The 17,142-nt window shown below is 38.4% G+C and overlaps 1 protein-coding gene across 1 annotated transcript; it reads right to left on the bottom strand.

The window, feature by feature from the left end:
- Nucleotides 1-14,836: 14,836 nt before the first annotated feature.
- LOC104759953 (uncharacterized) lies at nucleotides 14,837-16,698 on the bottom strand. The gene is made up of 4 exons (XM_010482815.2): nucleotides 16,501-16,698; nucleotides 15,855-16,290; nucleotides 15,418-15,734; nucleotides 14,837-15,301 (listed from the first exon to the last, which is right to left on the bottom strand). The coding sequence occupies exons 1-4, from the start codon at nucleotides 16,696-16,698 to the stop codon at nucleotides 14,837-14,839; spliced, it is 1,416 nt and encodes a 471-aa protein (XP_010481117.2).
- Between the last annotated feature and the right edge of the window lie 444 nt (nucleotides 16,699-17,142).

Raw genomic sequence — 17,142 nt, 5'->3', positions numbered from 1 at the left:
CGGGATCCCATACTCCGCATCGTCATACTCGACTGGACTCGTGTTTGCCAAATCAGACATTAAGAACGAAACTGATAACGTAATTGAAGGAGAGAAAATAAAGAAAAGTGGAACGTTAAACTAAAAACCGAATATCCAACTCTCTAAATCTAATCCAACATCTATGGCAGCGGTTCTCTCTGTTTCCCCCAAATCAGTTCAATGAACCCTAATTTCCTTGAATCTTATTAGATATCGATTATATGCGGTTTGTTTTATAGAACATTGTGTTTTTTGTCGTTTTTTGTATTGTAAAACAACATGAGCTTTTCCAAGCTGTGTCATTTTCCAATAGATACAAACGGCGTCGTTAGCTTGATAGTTTTATGTGTTTGTACGGTGAAACTAAAACGACATCTATTGGGCGACACGTTAATTAACATCTTCATTACATAGTAATTTAATTATCTAAAGAAACAAACGTGGGATTGAAACGCAACACATAAGGGAACCGACAATACACCTAAAGGATTTCACATATAGATTTGGCCACCCACCACACTCCGCAATTTACACAGACAATGTCATAATAACGTGTGTTGGTCGATAACCTGCCCCATTTCAAACAACTACGCATGGCACAGTCCGGGAAATGGAGCAATGAACTGGAGGGAAATACTAGTGATTCTGTGTACGTGTTTTTACGCGCCGTCTTAAACATACACAACCGTTGGAACAGATCTTCCCCGATAAGCTGTACTCCCCTGATTGGAGTGGATAGTGATGTGCATCAAATTGGTGAAGAAAAAGAACCGCCATCTGCTCGTCCCCATATAACATAGAGAAAATCCCACATGCAAGAGTGGCCTCGGCTTCTTCGGGAACGTTTTTTTTAAGTAGTGCGATACCTCGCTGAATGTCTCGCTCCTCGGCAACGACCCGTAGCCCCTCGTTGTAGATTGCTATTCGGTTCCCTGCGTCTAAATATTTTTCGAAAATACGCCTGTGAATCCCTTCTTCCTGGCCTTCACCATTTGGCTTCCTTGTCGTTTGAAATGAAGAAGGATGCCAACAGATGTGGTAGATGCTGGCAACCTTCAGAACTTTGGGGGCAAGCACCGTTTCCACTCCTCGCCGACCAGCCTTTAATAATGGGGCAAGGAACGAAAACCCATCAACTACGAGATGCTGGGCTATTTTTATCAAGATCTCGTCTGGCAGATCAGTTTTCTTACGCCTAGAAGTCGCCATTTTTTTGCAGTTAAGTAAACTAATAGCAATATGTGGAGATACAAATACACGGAAACTATAGCTTGCCCACTAATAAAACCTACGATGTGAGAGGTGGTTGGGGAGTTTGGCGAAAATCCTGGGAACTTATGCTAGTTTCTATATGATGTCGGCGAAAATCTTGGGAACTTATGCTAGTTTCTATATGACGTCGTTTTAAATTAGCCTATTGTTAACTACAATAACGAAGGAACCCATTTTAGGTTTATGAACTCTCATGCACGCCTACTCGATTCGAATTATTAAAACAAGTAAGTGGTACGAACCACGTGTCAGTTTCGTGTTATCAGATTTGAAATTCATTATATTCGAATTAGTTAAATATTGGCTGTAACTCATCCATCAGCTAACCCTAAGCTTAGAAATGACATTTGTAGGTTCTCCGATGTGACAACTTTGAAGTGAGTCGTATTTATTGTTGCTTAGATATGATTGTTTTGTCATCATTATGTTTATTTGATGTCTATCCAGTATCGTAATTATCATCACTTCCTCCCAACAAGATCAATCCAAAGGGTTGCTATTCACTTGTTTTGAATGTACGATTATTTAAGCTTGCGTACGTAGACTACTACCACAATAAATTATGACTCCTAACGTACATCAAGTTAGGTGTGGGGAATTAATTATCCTTCTGATAAAATAATATTACATTAAAGATTCTACTTATTATTCATAGATAGTACAAGCATTCATATCATTAAGTTAATACAATACCAAAAAAAAAAGTTAATACAAAAAAACAACATTTGATTACTTTATTTGGACATTTTTCATTGCTCATTCCCCGGACAGTCTGACGATTGTCTGCATTGTTTCTGTATGAGTTCCGGAGCTTTCCCCTTCCTGGGCAATTATTTCAATTTGTGTCCCATCGTGTCCCATCACATTGTTAATGTAGTAATGTGCTGCAAACTCACATCTATAATAAGTAAAAAAAAAATGTACATGTGAGACTGTGAACAATATGAACACATACGCTTTCATACCAATTATTAATAATATCAACTTACATATGCTTGTGATGTTCAAGTCCTTCGAAATCTGCTCGAATGAAGATTCTAGAAGACCCTTCAGTGTGTACAAGACATGGTACACCTACACACATTTACAGTAAATGATTGGCTAGACAAATTACATGTACTTGCTTCTATCATATCAATTTACTCATACGTACCTTCATATCTCCCAACCTTAAAGAACCGGAAGACACAAAACACTGGTTCGGATTTGTGGAGAACATGACATCCCTTTGATTCCCAATCAGAGAGGAATTGATGGGCATAGAAGTTTGTGAGACGACATTTGATACTTTCATTCCTGCATTAACGCACAGTTGCTATCAAAGTTAAATCTATGAAGTTCATATATATATTACTATGTTTAGTAATCATAATAGATCCTTAACCTGCCATTCAGGAGAGTGAAGACAACTTCAATACACCTGCCATCCTGACGTCTTCTTATGACGTCCACATTTACGATGCACCCACAAACATCTAGCGCGGGAAAAAAAATTTGAGATGTAACGTTTATTTTGTACTTTTCCAAATGATAAATGCAAAACCGACGTTCTAAAATGACCAAACGACCACTAAATGAATCTCAGCAACAATCGCAAGTTCATAATTTCACGGACATTAAAGAAATTATAGATAAAACATACCGAAAGATACGGGATGAGTAACTCTGCCACTAGTTATATCATCGGTATCCTCGAAGCGGAAGTAATTTTTGTGATTCAAAGGTTGAGTCACATCCATGGTTGACTCATACGTAAACTTGATTTGGTATGGGTGATGAGTATTCCTCTCCTTGAGAGTTGGATTGATTAATATAAACTCCCGAATATCGTACCAGGCACCAATTTCAGGGTTTGGCGGGATATTTGGGAATTCACCCAGTAGAAACGCCACTTCGATTGTGGAACCCTTCATAACAGATAAATTGTTTTTTTTTTTTTTTTAATAACAGATAAATTGTTTAGCGAAATAAGAAAGACTTGTTTAACTAACCTCTTCATCCACAAGTAGGAGAACTCGTTTTGAAAAGCATTCGCGAATCGACCAAGCGTTCAACACCTTGGCGTGGATACACCAACACCAATTCCTTCTCTCGAGATCCAGTTCAGCAATACGATCGGTAGGGATGCTCATGGTGCTCTCAGATTTTGGATCTCTCTTAGTTTAAACCGTGTTAGGAAAGACAAATGTTGAGAGCAATTTAAATATTTGCGGAGAGCCACAACTCGAAACGATGCGGCCTTTCGACTTTCCATGGTGTCAGTTTAATAAGACCCCAAATGTACGTTACCAATGTAGTATACGTACATATGTATAGTTTGTATACTTACAACAGTAACAAATAACCGGGAATCATAAATGAAGAACGAGATCCCGACCAAAAGGAAAGAGGATATCGCTAAGCCGACAGCTTAACCATTAAACTCCTAAATATTAACAAGATAGACCATAATTTTGTTTCCCTCAATTCGAAACCCTGTACCATAATTTTGATAAACACTTCAAGAGATGGTTTAATCGGGTTTGTTTTAAAAAATTTTGGGTTAGTAGCGGTTTCGGATTTACAATTCAAGTAAACCAGGCGTACAAAAAAGTTTTAATCATTAAATGTTGTAAAATAGTGTTTCTTTATACGGTTTCAACTTCAAAGCATATCACCTAGAATAGAGATAGCTGTTCATGTCTATATTAAGGGTGAAGGGCATTAAAAAAACTGTAGATAAGTTATGCATGTATTTCTCATGCATTTACCACAAAAGGACAAACAAAATAAAGTTAAAAATAATATCTATCTTGAATGGTAACTTATAAAGTGATAAGAGGCTTTGATGCTTTTCACCCTTGATCTGCACTTGAACAGCCAATATATATGATTTATTATCTGCACGTGTAAATTTATTTGTAAAATATGCTAGTGCGGAAACATGTCTTTTTCTACAAACCGGATTTGAGTCGAATTATATACGAACTACACAAATTTCCCACTTCCACGTGTGGAACAGCCAAAGCTATTGCATTAAATGTGACAAGTACGTGTAGGGATTTGACATCTTCTTTTGTGGAGAGTCGTTCTAATTTAAATATTGAAATGACTCTCATCATAGTGTTTGCTGAAGACTTTTTAAGCAAGTAATAATTATAAACTTTGCCCAACGAGTACAGTAGACTTTTTATCTGAACGAAATATATTTTTGGTTACCAAGGCAACGATAGATCAACCTTTATCTTGTGAACAATTATTCTGTTACGTAATGCTTACGTACTCCTTTTCCCAACTAATACAGTGTAACTTATACTTCATTAATGCATTGGGCTAAAAGGACACGTAGAGTAATATAGTTAACGCATTATATTGTACAGTATATATACAAACTCCTCTGTTGTTTAAGCATATATAATAACTGCGATAACAAAATCTCTCCAAAAAAAAAATATGGCGAAAACACACAATAAGCTCCCTTATCTCCCTGATGATATTTTACTCGAAATCGTTAGGCTTCTCGCAGTAGATGGGCTGTCGCATCTTGCTCCAATTTTAAAGTCGGGTCGGCGAGGACTGAAGACGGTGCTCGACCCCTATGTTCTAAAGGATGCAAACATCTACAACATCTGTTGGCATCCGTTATTGATCCAAACGTCAGACGACCCAAATGGTGGCTCACAAGATAAAGGGATTCATAGGCGTATATTCAAAAAATGCTTCAAAGCTGGAAACGATGTTGCAATCTACTACGAGGGCCTCCGGATTGTTGCGGAGGAGAGAGACATCAAGCGAGGCATTTCTATTCTATCTCGTAACGTTCCCACAGACGCTAAGGCAACACTGGCATGTGGTATTTTTTCTATGTTATATGGAAACGAACAGATGGCGGTTCATTTTCTTCACTTATTTGATGCACATCACTTTCCTCTTAAATCGCATGGGGTCAGATTTGTCGGCAAGTCTGTGTTTCGACTGTTGTTTACATACCAGGTGGCACTTCAAAACACGTTCATAGATAAACTAGTCTATCCATCTACTCACCTGATCCCTAACCCGGACTGTGCCGCCATCTGTTGTATCCAATCCGGTTTCTTCTCTATAAACTTTCGAGATTACGACATCTTGTGTACTAATTGCGGACTTTGGTGGTTGGCGAAATCAATATGTGAAATCCTTTAGTTCTATAATCTCCTCTGCGTCTTTAAAGTTTTTAGTTTTCGTTGTAATGTACGATTGTTTACGTTTGGGTACGTACATGTGAACTTATATAAACGGTGGTACGTACATCGATTATTTTTTTTTTGAAATGTATTATGACGTATAAGTAAAACGAACGAAGGACAAGGTCATGGTTATTTCGTATTATGGTTGTCCTTTATTTAAATCCCGTTCAATAACTTGTTCGTACCACCGTGTACGATGTCCCACAGAATACAACTTGTTTGTCACCGTGTACGATGCCCTGTTTCGGTGTACGTACAAAACTGTTTCCTTTTGGGAATTTGGTTGATGGCATACGTCTGTGTACGATAGCGGATAACACTAAATATAATACATTGGTTGATCATAAAATAAACTCTAGCATACACCGGATAACACTTCGAGGTTCCAAAAAGAAAAAACAAACATAAACAACATAATATTGTAAGATTAACCTAGTTGGGGACGATAGTCAATAAGGTTAAGCCGCAAAAAACATGAAAAGAGGATCTTAAAAGAACAAGCACAACTCTAGTGCATACCAGTAGAAAAAACAGAACTTACACCCGGTAAGGTAGCTACTGCAAGTACACCTATGGTGGTTGGGGACAGAGAACGACGATCTCACTTCAAAAGGGGGACCACGAAGATGGAGGTTCGCAACATGGAACATCACCAGGCCAGCGACTTCAACGGCGGCGTTCATGTCAGGGACCATGCACCAGAAAATATTGCCAAACGCCTCGGCCTCCATCACTTGGCCGGTACACGTTGCGAACAACACGTAAGCGAAGTTCGCATACGGATCAGTTGGTGCAAAAAAACGTAGTAACGCCATACCTTCAGTAACGGTCGGAAAGTTTGAAGCTAGCCTGACGCCCTCAAGATAGTTCGCAACAATGTGGCCCCTCTGGAGGAGAAGCTCAAAGTAGGACCTGAACTTAGACTTCATAGTGATGAACTTTGGCCATGACACAAAGGGACGAAGTACAACAGTTTGGATGTCGACAGTGTTCAGCGCTTCGACCAAGGCGGGGATTGGGGTGACAGACACGGGGATGAAATTGACAAGGAGGCTTGTAGGGTTTGGCAGCTTGATGGCCAGGAAAATCTCGTTTGGAGGGGTGTTCATGGTTTATCTTTTTGGAGACGATATGGGCTGTGGATGGTATTTGCTATGTGTAGGGACGTAGATACTCTTATTACGTACACTCCTCTATATATAGAGAGAACATTGGTAAAAAAATTTTACTATAACAGGTAACTAATTCGATGGTATTCAACAGTAAAATGTAATGATTATATAGGATTAGATTTATATAAAATGTCATGATTTAAGTCTGTTTAGTCACGCTAAAACTACTCAACAAGCTCTGTTGGTTCTTTGGTACTCGTGTACGTATATAAGTAAAATTACATAGCTGATATTTGACATCTACAACCCTGCAAGTCATATCGATTTAAATTGACTTACATGGATGTCAAATCAGATGGCCATTGCATTAAATTTGAAACATGTCATTACATTAAATACTACTACTAATAGATACAAACCCATGGAATTTCCCTGTATTATATATTAAATATAGTGGTTTCAATTTTAAGTATAAAAAGGTACAATCCCATACAAGCTACACGGGCATGTCATCTTACTGATGTAGGTCTTAGCCATTTGTCCTCACCTAATTGGTAAAGGAACAGTACGATGTGTATCATACAGAATACGATATTTGGAAATGTTAGTTTGCATAAAACTAAACATTTTACTATGTTCATCTTGTGGGGAATCGGAGAGCAACCTAAAGTGTATAAAAAAATCTAGCATATTGATTCACTCTTTTGTTTATTATCTTGCCTTCATTTTGAAGGGAGCAAATCCTCAAAATGAAGATTTGAAGGTTGTTTGCTCCAACAATCAATCCTCAAAAAAATCCTTAAAAAATAATTAATTTACAATATAGTCCTTAATATTTACAAAATTCACTAATAATAATAAAAACTCAAAAATAAATATATAACATACATTTTATTTATTATACAATCTAAATTATTATTTATTTTATTATACAACATATAATATTACATAATAAAAGTTACATGATAATATAAATTACAAATATAATAATAAAACACACATAAACATTACAAAATATTTATGGATAATATTTTTGTGATTTGGGAGGCTCAGGATTATTAAGTTTGTTTACTATATTTTTATTTTGTGAGAACCTTGTTTAATGTATCTTTTTGTAACTTTTTTTTTAATATCATATTTTATTTTGTAAACTTTGTTTTTAATACTAAAATTACTCTTTTGTTTATTAAATTTATTTTAGTGTGCTTAAGTTTTCTTAATTATATTTAATACAATTATTTATGAAAGACATAAATATATGGACTAAACTGAAAATAAAAAGTAGTTTTGAGGTTCTGAATAGTGAAACCTCAAATTTGAGGTTTCCCTATTCAAAACTTCAAAATTTGAAGATTTGAAGACTCGTTGGATTGTCAAAAACCTCAAGATTTGAGGGGATAAGGGCTTGTTGGAGATGCCCTTACTCTGCAAAGGTGCATCGCTGACAAAATACTTCGTTTAATATGAAGATTATAAAGGATAGGGTAGGTAATGCAAATAAACATAGCTACGGTAAAAAAAGGAAAAAAAAAATGCATAGCTACGGTAAACTCAAAAATGTTTCGTTATAACTACCAAAGCATCTGACTAATTCGGCGAGCGCACCACCAGAGTGTGCATTTATTGCAACGACGCTTGTAAGGGGGCGTCATAGTGTCCACGTCTTTATCCGTCATTGAGAGCCCGCATTTTATTGCGCACGAAGGAGTTGTTATTTCCCCATCATCAGGGTAGTCAAAAAACGCACCATAACTTGTATTGTGTGATGTTCCATAGTGAATAAGCTCAGTGATGAGTTCTTCACACATCTCTCCAACCTCTTCAGAGTCAAGTGGGTAATGTTTTATAGAAAACAGCCGAAGCAAATGACCCGCCTGGACTCCGGACCCTTTACAGATGCACAACATGGCAGACGCAAGAGTGGCGTCGGCATGTGTTGGTACGTTACGCAGGAGTAAATTTACGGCCCCTTCAATGTCCCCATCTTTTGTTGCAAGACGAAGGCCTTCATTATATATGGCCGTTGGATTTTCCGCATCAAGGCACCTTTCAAAAAACTTCCTGTGTCGACCACCAAAAATGATATCATCGGGGTCACTGCACATGTTGAAGATGTTTGCCTCTTTCAAGACGTCGGTACGGTAAACTATAGTCTTGCCTCTATTTCCGGCACGTAGGAGTGACTGCATGTACCACCAATGTTTTGCTGCCATTAGTTTAGCTATTCGCGCCAACAGATCGTCAGGAAGATTTGGGTTGGTCACCTTTGTAATGGAAGTATTATGTCCACATAGGAATGCAAACTTAAATAATACGAACTTGTTGATATGGTTGGGGAATTATTTGGTATGGATATAAATGATACTTGATATAACTGCACTTCAAGAGATGGCGAGGTGACATCAAACCACTAGTTATTATATTTTTTAACATCCACTAACATAATTGATGGAGTGTCGTTTTGGGAATCTTAATGGGCCGTTAATATTTTAGGCCTCTTTACATCATAACCATATTAGATCCCCCATTTCCTATTAGTATACACGTGTCATAACCATATTACGGATTTAAAGTCTACTATAATCGACTATCTCAATCTCGATTATTCACTACCCGCTCAGCTTAACGTAGTGGCAGACATGACACCAGTTGGCAACTGCGATGTGACAACTGATACCCGCAAAAGTCGTATATACGAAGACGTAGAAGAATTGTTTACAATTAAGTAGAGGATGTGACTTATATCTCATCGATGTGTCTTGATGAGTACGTTCAATATGATGTGTTTGTAATCATTACTAAGTTACGAAATCTGGTCACAAGTGTACTAAACGACCACAGTGTGAACTAAATATGTTTCTGGTTAGCATTCTATATATAATTATTAAAAAAACAGTAACTCCCAACTACAACTCTCCCTTTATTTAGAGTACCCTCCACAAGTTGCAACACATACGAAACATTGTTTTAGAAAAATCAAGTGAAAATGCCGACTGCAACTCGAAATATGCCTGATATACCAGATGAAATATTGATTAAAATCCTCGGCTTTCTCGCAGTTGATGGTTTGGAGTACCTCGCTCCAATATTGAAGGCAGGTCATTGAGGTCTAGAAACGGCGCTTACACCCAAAGTTTTAAAGGATGCTAACATCTTCACCTTATGCTGGCATCCCACGATGTTCCAAACACCACGCAACCCAAATGGTAGAGTCCAAAATGAAGGCATCCATAGGCGTATCTTCGAAAAATGCCTAGATGCTGGCAACAAAATGGCAATTTTTTTTGAAGGTTTCCGGGTTGTTGCCGAGGTGGAAGACATTAAGCAAGGTATCGCACTTCTAACTCGTAACGTTCCCGCGGAACCTATATCGACACTAGCTTGTGGGTTTTTTTCTATGTTAGTTAGGAACTGTAAGATGGCTAGACATTTTCTTGAACTGTTTGATTCACATCACTACCCACTTAAATCGGAACGAACAAGGTTTCTGGCCAAGGGGTTGTCCGGTATCTGTGTAGATACAAGACGGCGCGAGTAAACACATACAGGGACACATTCGTCTATCCTATTGCTCACTTGATCCCTTCTCTGGAATGTGCTCGATTGTGTTTATTGGAGCATGGTTTCTACTCTCTCAACTATCAAGATTATGACATTTTCTGCACAAATTGCGGCCTCTGGTGGTTGGCGAAAGCTATATCCGAGATCCTGTAGTTATTTTTTCTCATAATATGTTTCGCCCTAAACGTAATATCTAACGAATATCCTGTTATCAACCCAGTTCTTATATCTTCTAGAATCCTTGTATGGACTATAAATCTGGCCTTTAGTTTAGAATGTCTCCCTGTTGTACTAAATTTGGTTCATGCAAAACCACTTAAATATAATACTAAGACGTACACAAGGCATCGGAGATGAATTATGAATATAAAACTATATAACTCGTACCTTCCCATTGCAAAACCACTTAAATATAATACTAAGACGTACACAACCTGAAAGATGTTACTGTAATAACAACGGTTATAATTTCAGTGTACGTTCAAGAGTATGTACGTTTAGTGTACGTACAATAGTTTATACTTTAATGCCTTGTACGTATTAGAGTTTGCAAATTGCGTGTACGTAGAATGGTAAGCAATAGTTCGGGCATTATCTCCCTTTATGCAAATTAAATATAAATAAATCTGCTGACGCAGATTCTTCTATTTCGTATTAGTATATACGTGGCGCCACCATAATAACGGATGTCAAATGCGTTATACACTACTTAGACAATTATTTCTCTTAAATTCCGCAAGGCTCTACTTAGGGTAGACATGACAGCAGTAGGTTGGACGAAGTGACAACTCCTACCCCCAAAGTCGTGTTACCATAAACATGATGTGATTTATATCTCAGCAAGTTTTAATTAAACAGTAGTAAGTGACGTATGTCTCGGCACATTACAACAATAAACGGGTAGGATGTGATCTAAATAAGTATCTCGTTAGCGTTCTATAAATTATAAGTACCAGTCCCACTGAGTGCAACCTGAACTTTGAGTTCTTCAAACACCCTTATGTACAAGTAGCAGATCCTACTGAAAAATCACAGCAAGATGGCGTCTGCGTCTCAAAAAATGCCTCATCTACCAGATGAGATGTTGATTATCATCTTCGGGTTTCTCGCAGTTGATGGTTTGAACTACCTAGCTCCAATAGTCAAGGCAGGACCTCGAGGAGTCAAAACAGAGCTTAGGCCTCAAGTTCTCAAGGATGCTAACATCTCCAGCATTACTTGCCATCCTTCTTGGTTCCAAAAATTACATCATCGAAATCGTAGAATAAAAGAGGAAGGGATGCACCGGCGTATCTTCGAAAAATGCCTTGACGCTGGGAACAAAAAGGCAATCTATTACGAAGGTCTCCGAGTTGTTGCCGAGGAAAGCGACATTGAGGGAGATATTGCACTTCTAACTCGTAACGTACCCGCAGAAGATGATGCCACACTAGCATGTGGGTTTTTTTCTATGTTACATGGGAACTTCGACATGGCGGGTCATTATCTTTACCTGTTTTTTGCATACCACTACCAACTAAATACAACTCAAACAAGGATTTTGGGCAGGGAGTTGTTCATGTTGCTGGGTAGATATCAGACGGCGCGAGAAAACACGTACAGAGATACATTCGTCTATCTGATTGCCCCTTTGATCCCTTCTCCAGAGTGTGCTACATTGTGTTTATCGGAGCATGGTTTGTACTCTCTCAATTATCGAGACTATGACATGGTGTGCAACAATTGCGGCCTTTGGTGGTTGGCGAAATCTATATCCGAGATCCTTTAGTTATATTTTCTCTTTAGATGTTTCGCCCTAAACGTTTCATCTAAAGGTCTTCTATCATAAACGCCGTACTAATATCTACGTCATAGGGTGTGCGCGCACTGAATCCGGCCTTTTGTTTCCATGGTTTTCTATTCTAGTTATTTTTAATCATTTACCACTTGATGTTGTATCCTTTCCTTTTTTACTGTTCTATCTTGCAAAACAACTATACACAATTGATATATCTGCCTATTGTTTATGTACAAAAAGTGTGTTTGGGTACATGGGTGCTTACGTTTGGTACGAGTAATGTATTGTTTTGTTACAACTGTGCATTCGGTTGGTGAAGTCGGACGTGTACACATCCCTATGATATATAGGTATCGGGCCTCAATTTTAGTAAGCCCATTCAGTAAGGATTTTTTGTTTATTTTCTTAATAATAAGGCCTCAATTTAAGAGTTAGTTTCTTTTAAAATGCCTCATTTTAAAAATTTGTTTTCAGATAAGGATTCATTTTAAAAATTGCTTTGAGTTGAGGCCCCATTTAAAAAATTACATTGGACTTACCGAGAAAAACAATTTAAAAGAAAACAATACAATTTCTTTTCGTATTGGGCCTCCAATGTTGCTGGACCGGCAATGTGATTTGGGTTGTTTCAACCAAATTGTGACTAGGATAACTATATGTTTCAACCATTGAATCAATTTTGTCGAAGTGGGTGGGGCGCCATAACGTAATTAAGAAAGTATTAGGGGGAAAAGCATACATCAACAAGAAAATAAAACAAAACCACGTACAAAACGTAAATTAGTTGTCTGTACGTACACTACGAATTAAAGTAAATTTGAAATATAAAACCGTCCAAAAAAAAAGAAAGCGAAGAGTCGCGCTTATTAGAGAAGGAGAAAGAGAGAGTCGCTAGTAAGACGCAACTACCAGTGGTGACGCTTTGTTTTATTTAAGTAGCATATCCCTGTCTCCTTTCCAAACCCAGTGGAAAAACTATTAACTTGAAATTTTCAGAGAAAATCATGGAGTTTAGAGTTGATGTCATCGCTGATCTTAGACCAGGAAGAACGAATTGGTGTATCCAAGCGAAGGTCTTGAATTAGTGGTTTGTTACTGAGTTCTTTCAAAAGCGGGTTCTGCTCCTTGCTGATACACGGGTTAGTCCATTTTACTTTGTATAATTTTTGCACGAAGTTCTTTCTTAACCTACCAGTGGCCTTAAACACAATTGATATGCAATTTATAGGGTGACACAATCGAGGTGGCGTTTTTACCAGGGACCTACAAGAAAATGAGGAAGTATATCTATGATGGTGATTGGTATGAAATTAGGACTTTCAAGGTCATCCAGCCAACACTTAGGGAGAGGAATACACATCATCCTTTCCAAATCAAATTTACTGATGAGTCGACGATGGGCCTGCTCTCACCGGTGAATCAAAAACACTACTTCCGTTTCGAGGATTTGGGTGATATATCTCGAGGGAGAATTAACCATCCCATATCATTCGGTACGCTTATCTTCAATTTTCAATTATACAAATCGTTTGAAACAACGTTAAAAAACGTTTGCTAATTGATATATTTGTGATTATCACTAGTTTTTAGGCCTGATACTAAATAAATAGGTTAGTATACAATTTCATATCAAAATACATAGGTCGTAACGTTTAAAGTATGTGTCTACCCCAAATCAGATGTTTGTGGGTGTGTAGTTGGAGTGGAAGACAGAAGATTGCTCGAGGGGGCAAATGCGGCCAATGAAGTTGTCCTCACCCTACTGAATGGGAGGTAAAGGAGATTTGTGCTACCTTTTCAATACATTTACATTTAAAGTTTTTTCCTATTCCTGTTCTATATTAACATGAGAATGTCGTAGGAATGAAACCCTCAAGTGTCGTGCCCTAGATGATTATGCTGCTCGCTTCATAAATGCTTGGGAAGCACTCGGGTGTCATCTTACTTTTACATCCAAACCCGTCTTTTGTATTTTGCGGTTCTGGAAGGTTGGAAGCTACGAAGGTATGTTCGATTTGATAGATCAGATAAGGAAACTAGCCTTGTGAAACCATATACATCTAAGTTTGTAACTGTTCTGTAGGTGCTCCTTGCCTCGTCAACACAACCGCCTCTTCGCAAATCTATATAAAACCAGATTTCGTGGGAATGGAACATCACAAGGCGATGTAAGCTGTTTGTTTTCCTATTAAAATATCTAATTGTATATGTTGCTACTGGAAAATACCTTAATGCACTTTCTATATTTACCGCAGATCTGAAAACGCTGGACGTTACTATATAGAACATATAATGGAGCACGTAGGGGAGAATGCAGTACCTTAAGAAGAAAGGAACTAGATGGGCGAAAGGGAGAGCTCAGGGAGTTTAGCATATTTAAAGAACCGCCACAGATCTATGCAATTTATTAACTTTTTTTCCCCGGCGTGTTTGTACTTTTGAGTGAACCCAATGTTACGCTGATTCTGGATAATATAAGGTTATGTTTTGTGAACAAAATATAAAATTTAGTACTCCGTAATATATGTACGTACATAACAATAGTTATCTACGATAAGTGTACATGTCAACACTATCTTTCCATCGCATCATGTCCTCTCTAATGGACCATATAAAGCCCACAAACAAATATATTTTGCTTTTGTAAGCTTCTTATTCAAACAGAAAGCCGTTTGCTTGAGATTTCTAAAAAGCCCACACGAGTAATAGGCCCAACTAGGGCAGCTGGGAACAGTTTATCCAACAATTATAGTTAAACAAAAATGTGGGCTTAGAAATTAAAAAGGTCCATCATAAACATGTTACAAAAAGCTATGTTGGCACTTAGGAAAAAAAAGTATTATCCTCACACGCCAAGAAAAGATAACACGTCTATTGTCGCCCATGCACTACGTATTAGCTGGACATGTTGTACGGTTGTGGCCAACATGTTGACACTGAGAAGCATGCTGTTTGCGGGGCCGCTTCGTCTCCAACGCAACCTCGACAAAAGACTTCATCCTCGACATCTTTGGCCTTCCTGGAGGATTCCTAACAAAAGGCGGTTTACATCTAGACGGTGTAATATCAGTAGGAACGATGCAGGATGTATCTATCGGCATTATCGCCTCCGCATACCCACTGCAGAGGCTGTCTCTGCGGAAGTATGGATGGTGCTGGTTTATAACTGATATGTTGGCCGTATATGCGGCTGCGATAGCATGTACGCATGGCATCCTCTCTAGATCAAAACGCCTACATGAACACCTCTTATACCTCAGATTGACAACATGCATTGAGGTACCACCACTTACTTCAAATCGATCTTCATCAATTTCTTGAACCTTTAGACGCCTTGAATGTTCAATACGTGTCTATGAGTAAATGAAAGCGTAAGTTCATATAACCAAAACAACACAACATATCCACTAACATTTTCCAGGCCTTTCATTAACATATATATCGATTGATATGTTAATGAATCTCACACCTGTAACAGGTTCTCCACTCCTTTGGTGAGTAAAGTTGGCATTGCGGCAGCTTGTTTTCTCCTTGTAGCAAACCAACGTGTCAACATATTCCGAACAGCTTCTAATAACTCTACAATGGGATAGGCTCTCACATGATTCAGTACTTTGTTTAGCAATTCTGCAATGTTGCTCGTGGTGAAGTTGTACCTATCACCAGGAAAGTGCGCCATGCTCCACTTGGTTACATCTGCACGCACCAAGTAAGCATGCAGTTGCGGATTCGCTTCTTGAATTTGCTGGAAGATTTCTTCGAAATCAACTACACGGTACGCTGCAGCTGCTTTTTTTACCAGCCGGAATGTTTAGCTCCAACTAAATCTCAGGATAATATTCTTGTGAAGATGATAAGTGCAGATTCCTCGACTTGCCAGGGGGTACACTTTAGCGATAGCTTTACCAATAGATTTATGCCGGTCAGATATCAGTGCAAGCTCTTCATCATCAGGAATTACACTACTTAATTGCGTAAAGAACCATTCCCACGACACGTCGTTCTCTGTATCAACAACCGCATACGCCAGAGGGAAAATATTAAACATCCCATCTTGTGTTGTCGCTATCAGAAGAGTCCCTTTGAATTCACCTTTCAAAAAGGTTCCATCTACAACTACAACTTTCCGCATATACCTGAAACCCTTAATGCATCCAGCAATCGCAATGAAAACATACTTGAATCTGTCTTCTGCATCAACGACCAGTCTAGTAAGGGTCCCCGGATTAAAGGACCTCAGCCTGTATAAATATGCAGGTAATTCAGCGTATCCACTTTCAGGTGTACCCCTAACATACTCCCGCGCCTTTATAAGTGTATGATGTGCCTTCCAGTAGCCAAGCTATTATATGAAAATGGTCAGTAAAAGACATCAGCACTAAACAATATCAACTAGATCGAATTATATATATGTGCAGTGCAGGCCATAGAATCAACTAATTTCTGACAAAACCAACAAACTTAAGCTATGATCTGTTTGTACACCCTATAAACCATCACATACATAGAGCCAACCATAAAACAAACATATTAAAGTATTCCAGTAGCCAACCTGTACACCATATCGTAGGTTGAGCCCATCCCCAACAAGATTTGGTACAACATAACCTCCCACACCACCAACATGATCCTTGTATAATTGAGCTAGGATTGGTGGTTTAGCATTACGGCTACGGCCATATCGTTCCGTAACAGAGCAAGTATGTTCACGACAATATTTGTGAATATGAAACACCGGCGAATCACCCATGGTTGTAGCCCGTATTCTCCATTTACAACCTTTTACTCAACACTCAACGATTAACAAACTGGGCGTTGAATATCGAACATTGTAATCATATTTATCTAATACACTCATCACCCTCAACCTTGCCACCAACGTTTCTTTGCTATCAAACTTATCCCCCACAGCAATATCACCACCTCCGTTTTCTATTTTGCGAACCTCCTTCTCAATTGCATCAGCTGCAGAGTTAGTCTTGCGGGTACGGTTATTTGATTCTGTGTGACACACATTTTCCTCTATACAAGACCCACCCCCAGGTCCGTCGCCCAATGATTCCTCTGCTACATCTGGGGTGAAGTTGGAGTACAGCAGGTAGTCTTCATCTCCTGAACTTGCACCATCGATGTCGTCACAGTAATCAAATCTACTGTTGTCCTCGTCATCTGCTTCATCTTCATCTACATCATT

This window comes from Camelina sativa, chromosome 17 (genome assembly GCF_030686135.1).
Source record: "Camelina sativa cultivar CO46 ecotype springtype chromosome 17, ASM3068613v1".
Lineage (NCBI taxonomy): Eukaryota > Viridiplantae > Streptophyta > Magnoliopsida > Brassicales > Brassicaceae > Camelina > Camelina sativa.
The sequence above is the reverse complement of the archived record's forward strand: the minus strand, read 5'-3'. Positions and strand labels throughout refer to the sequence as shown.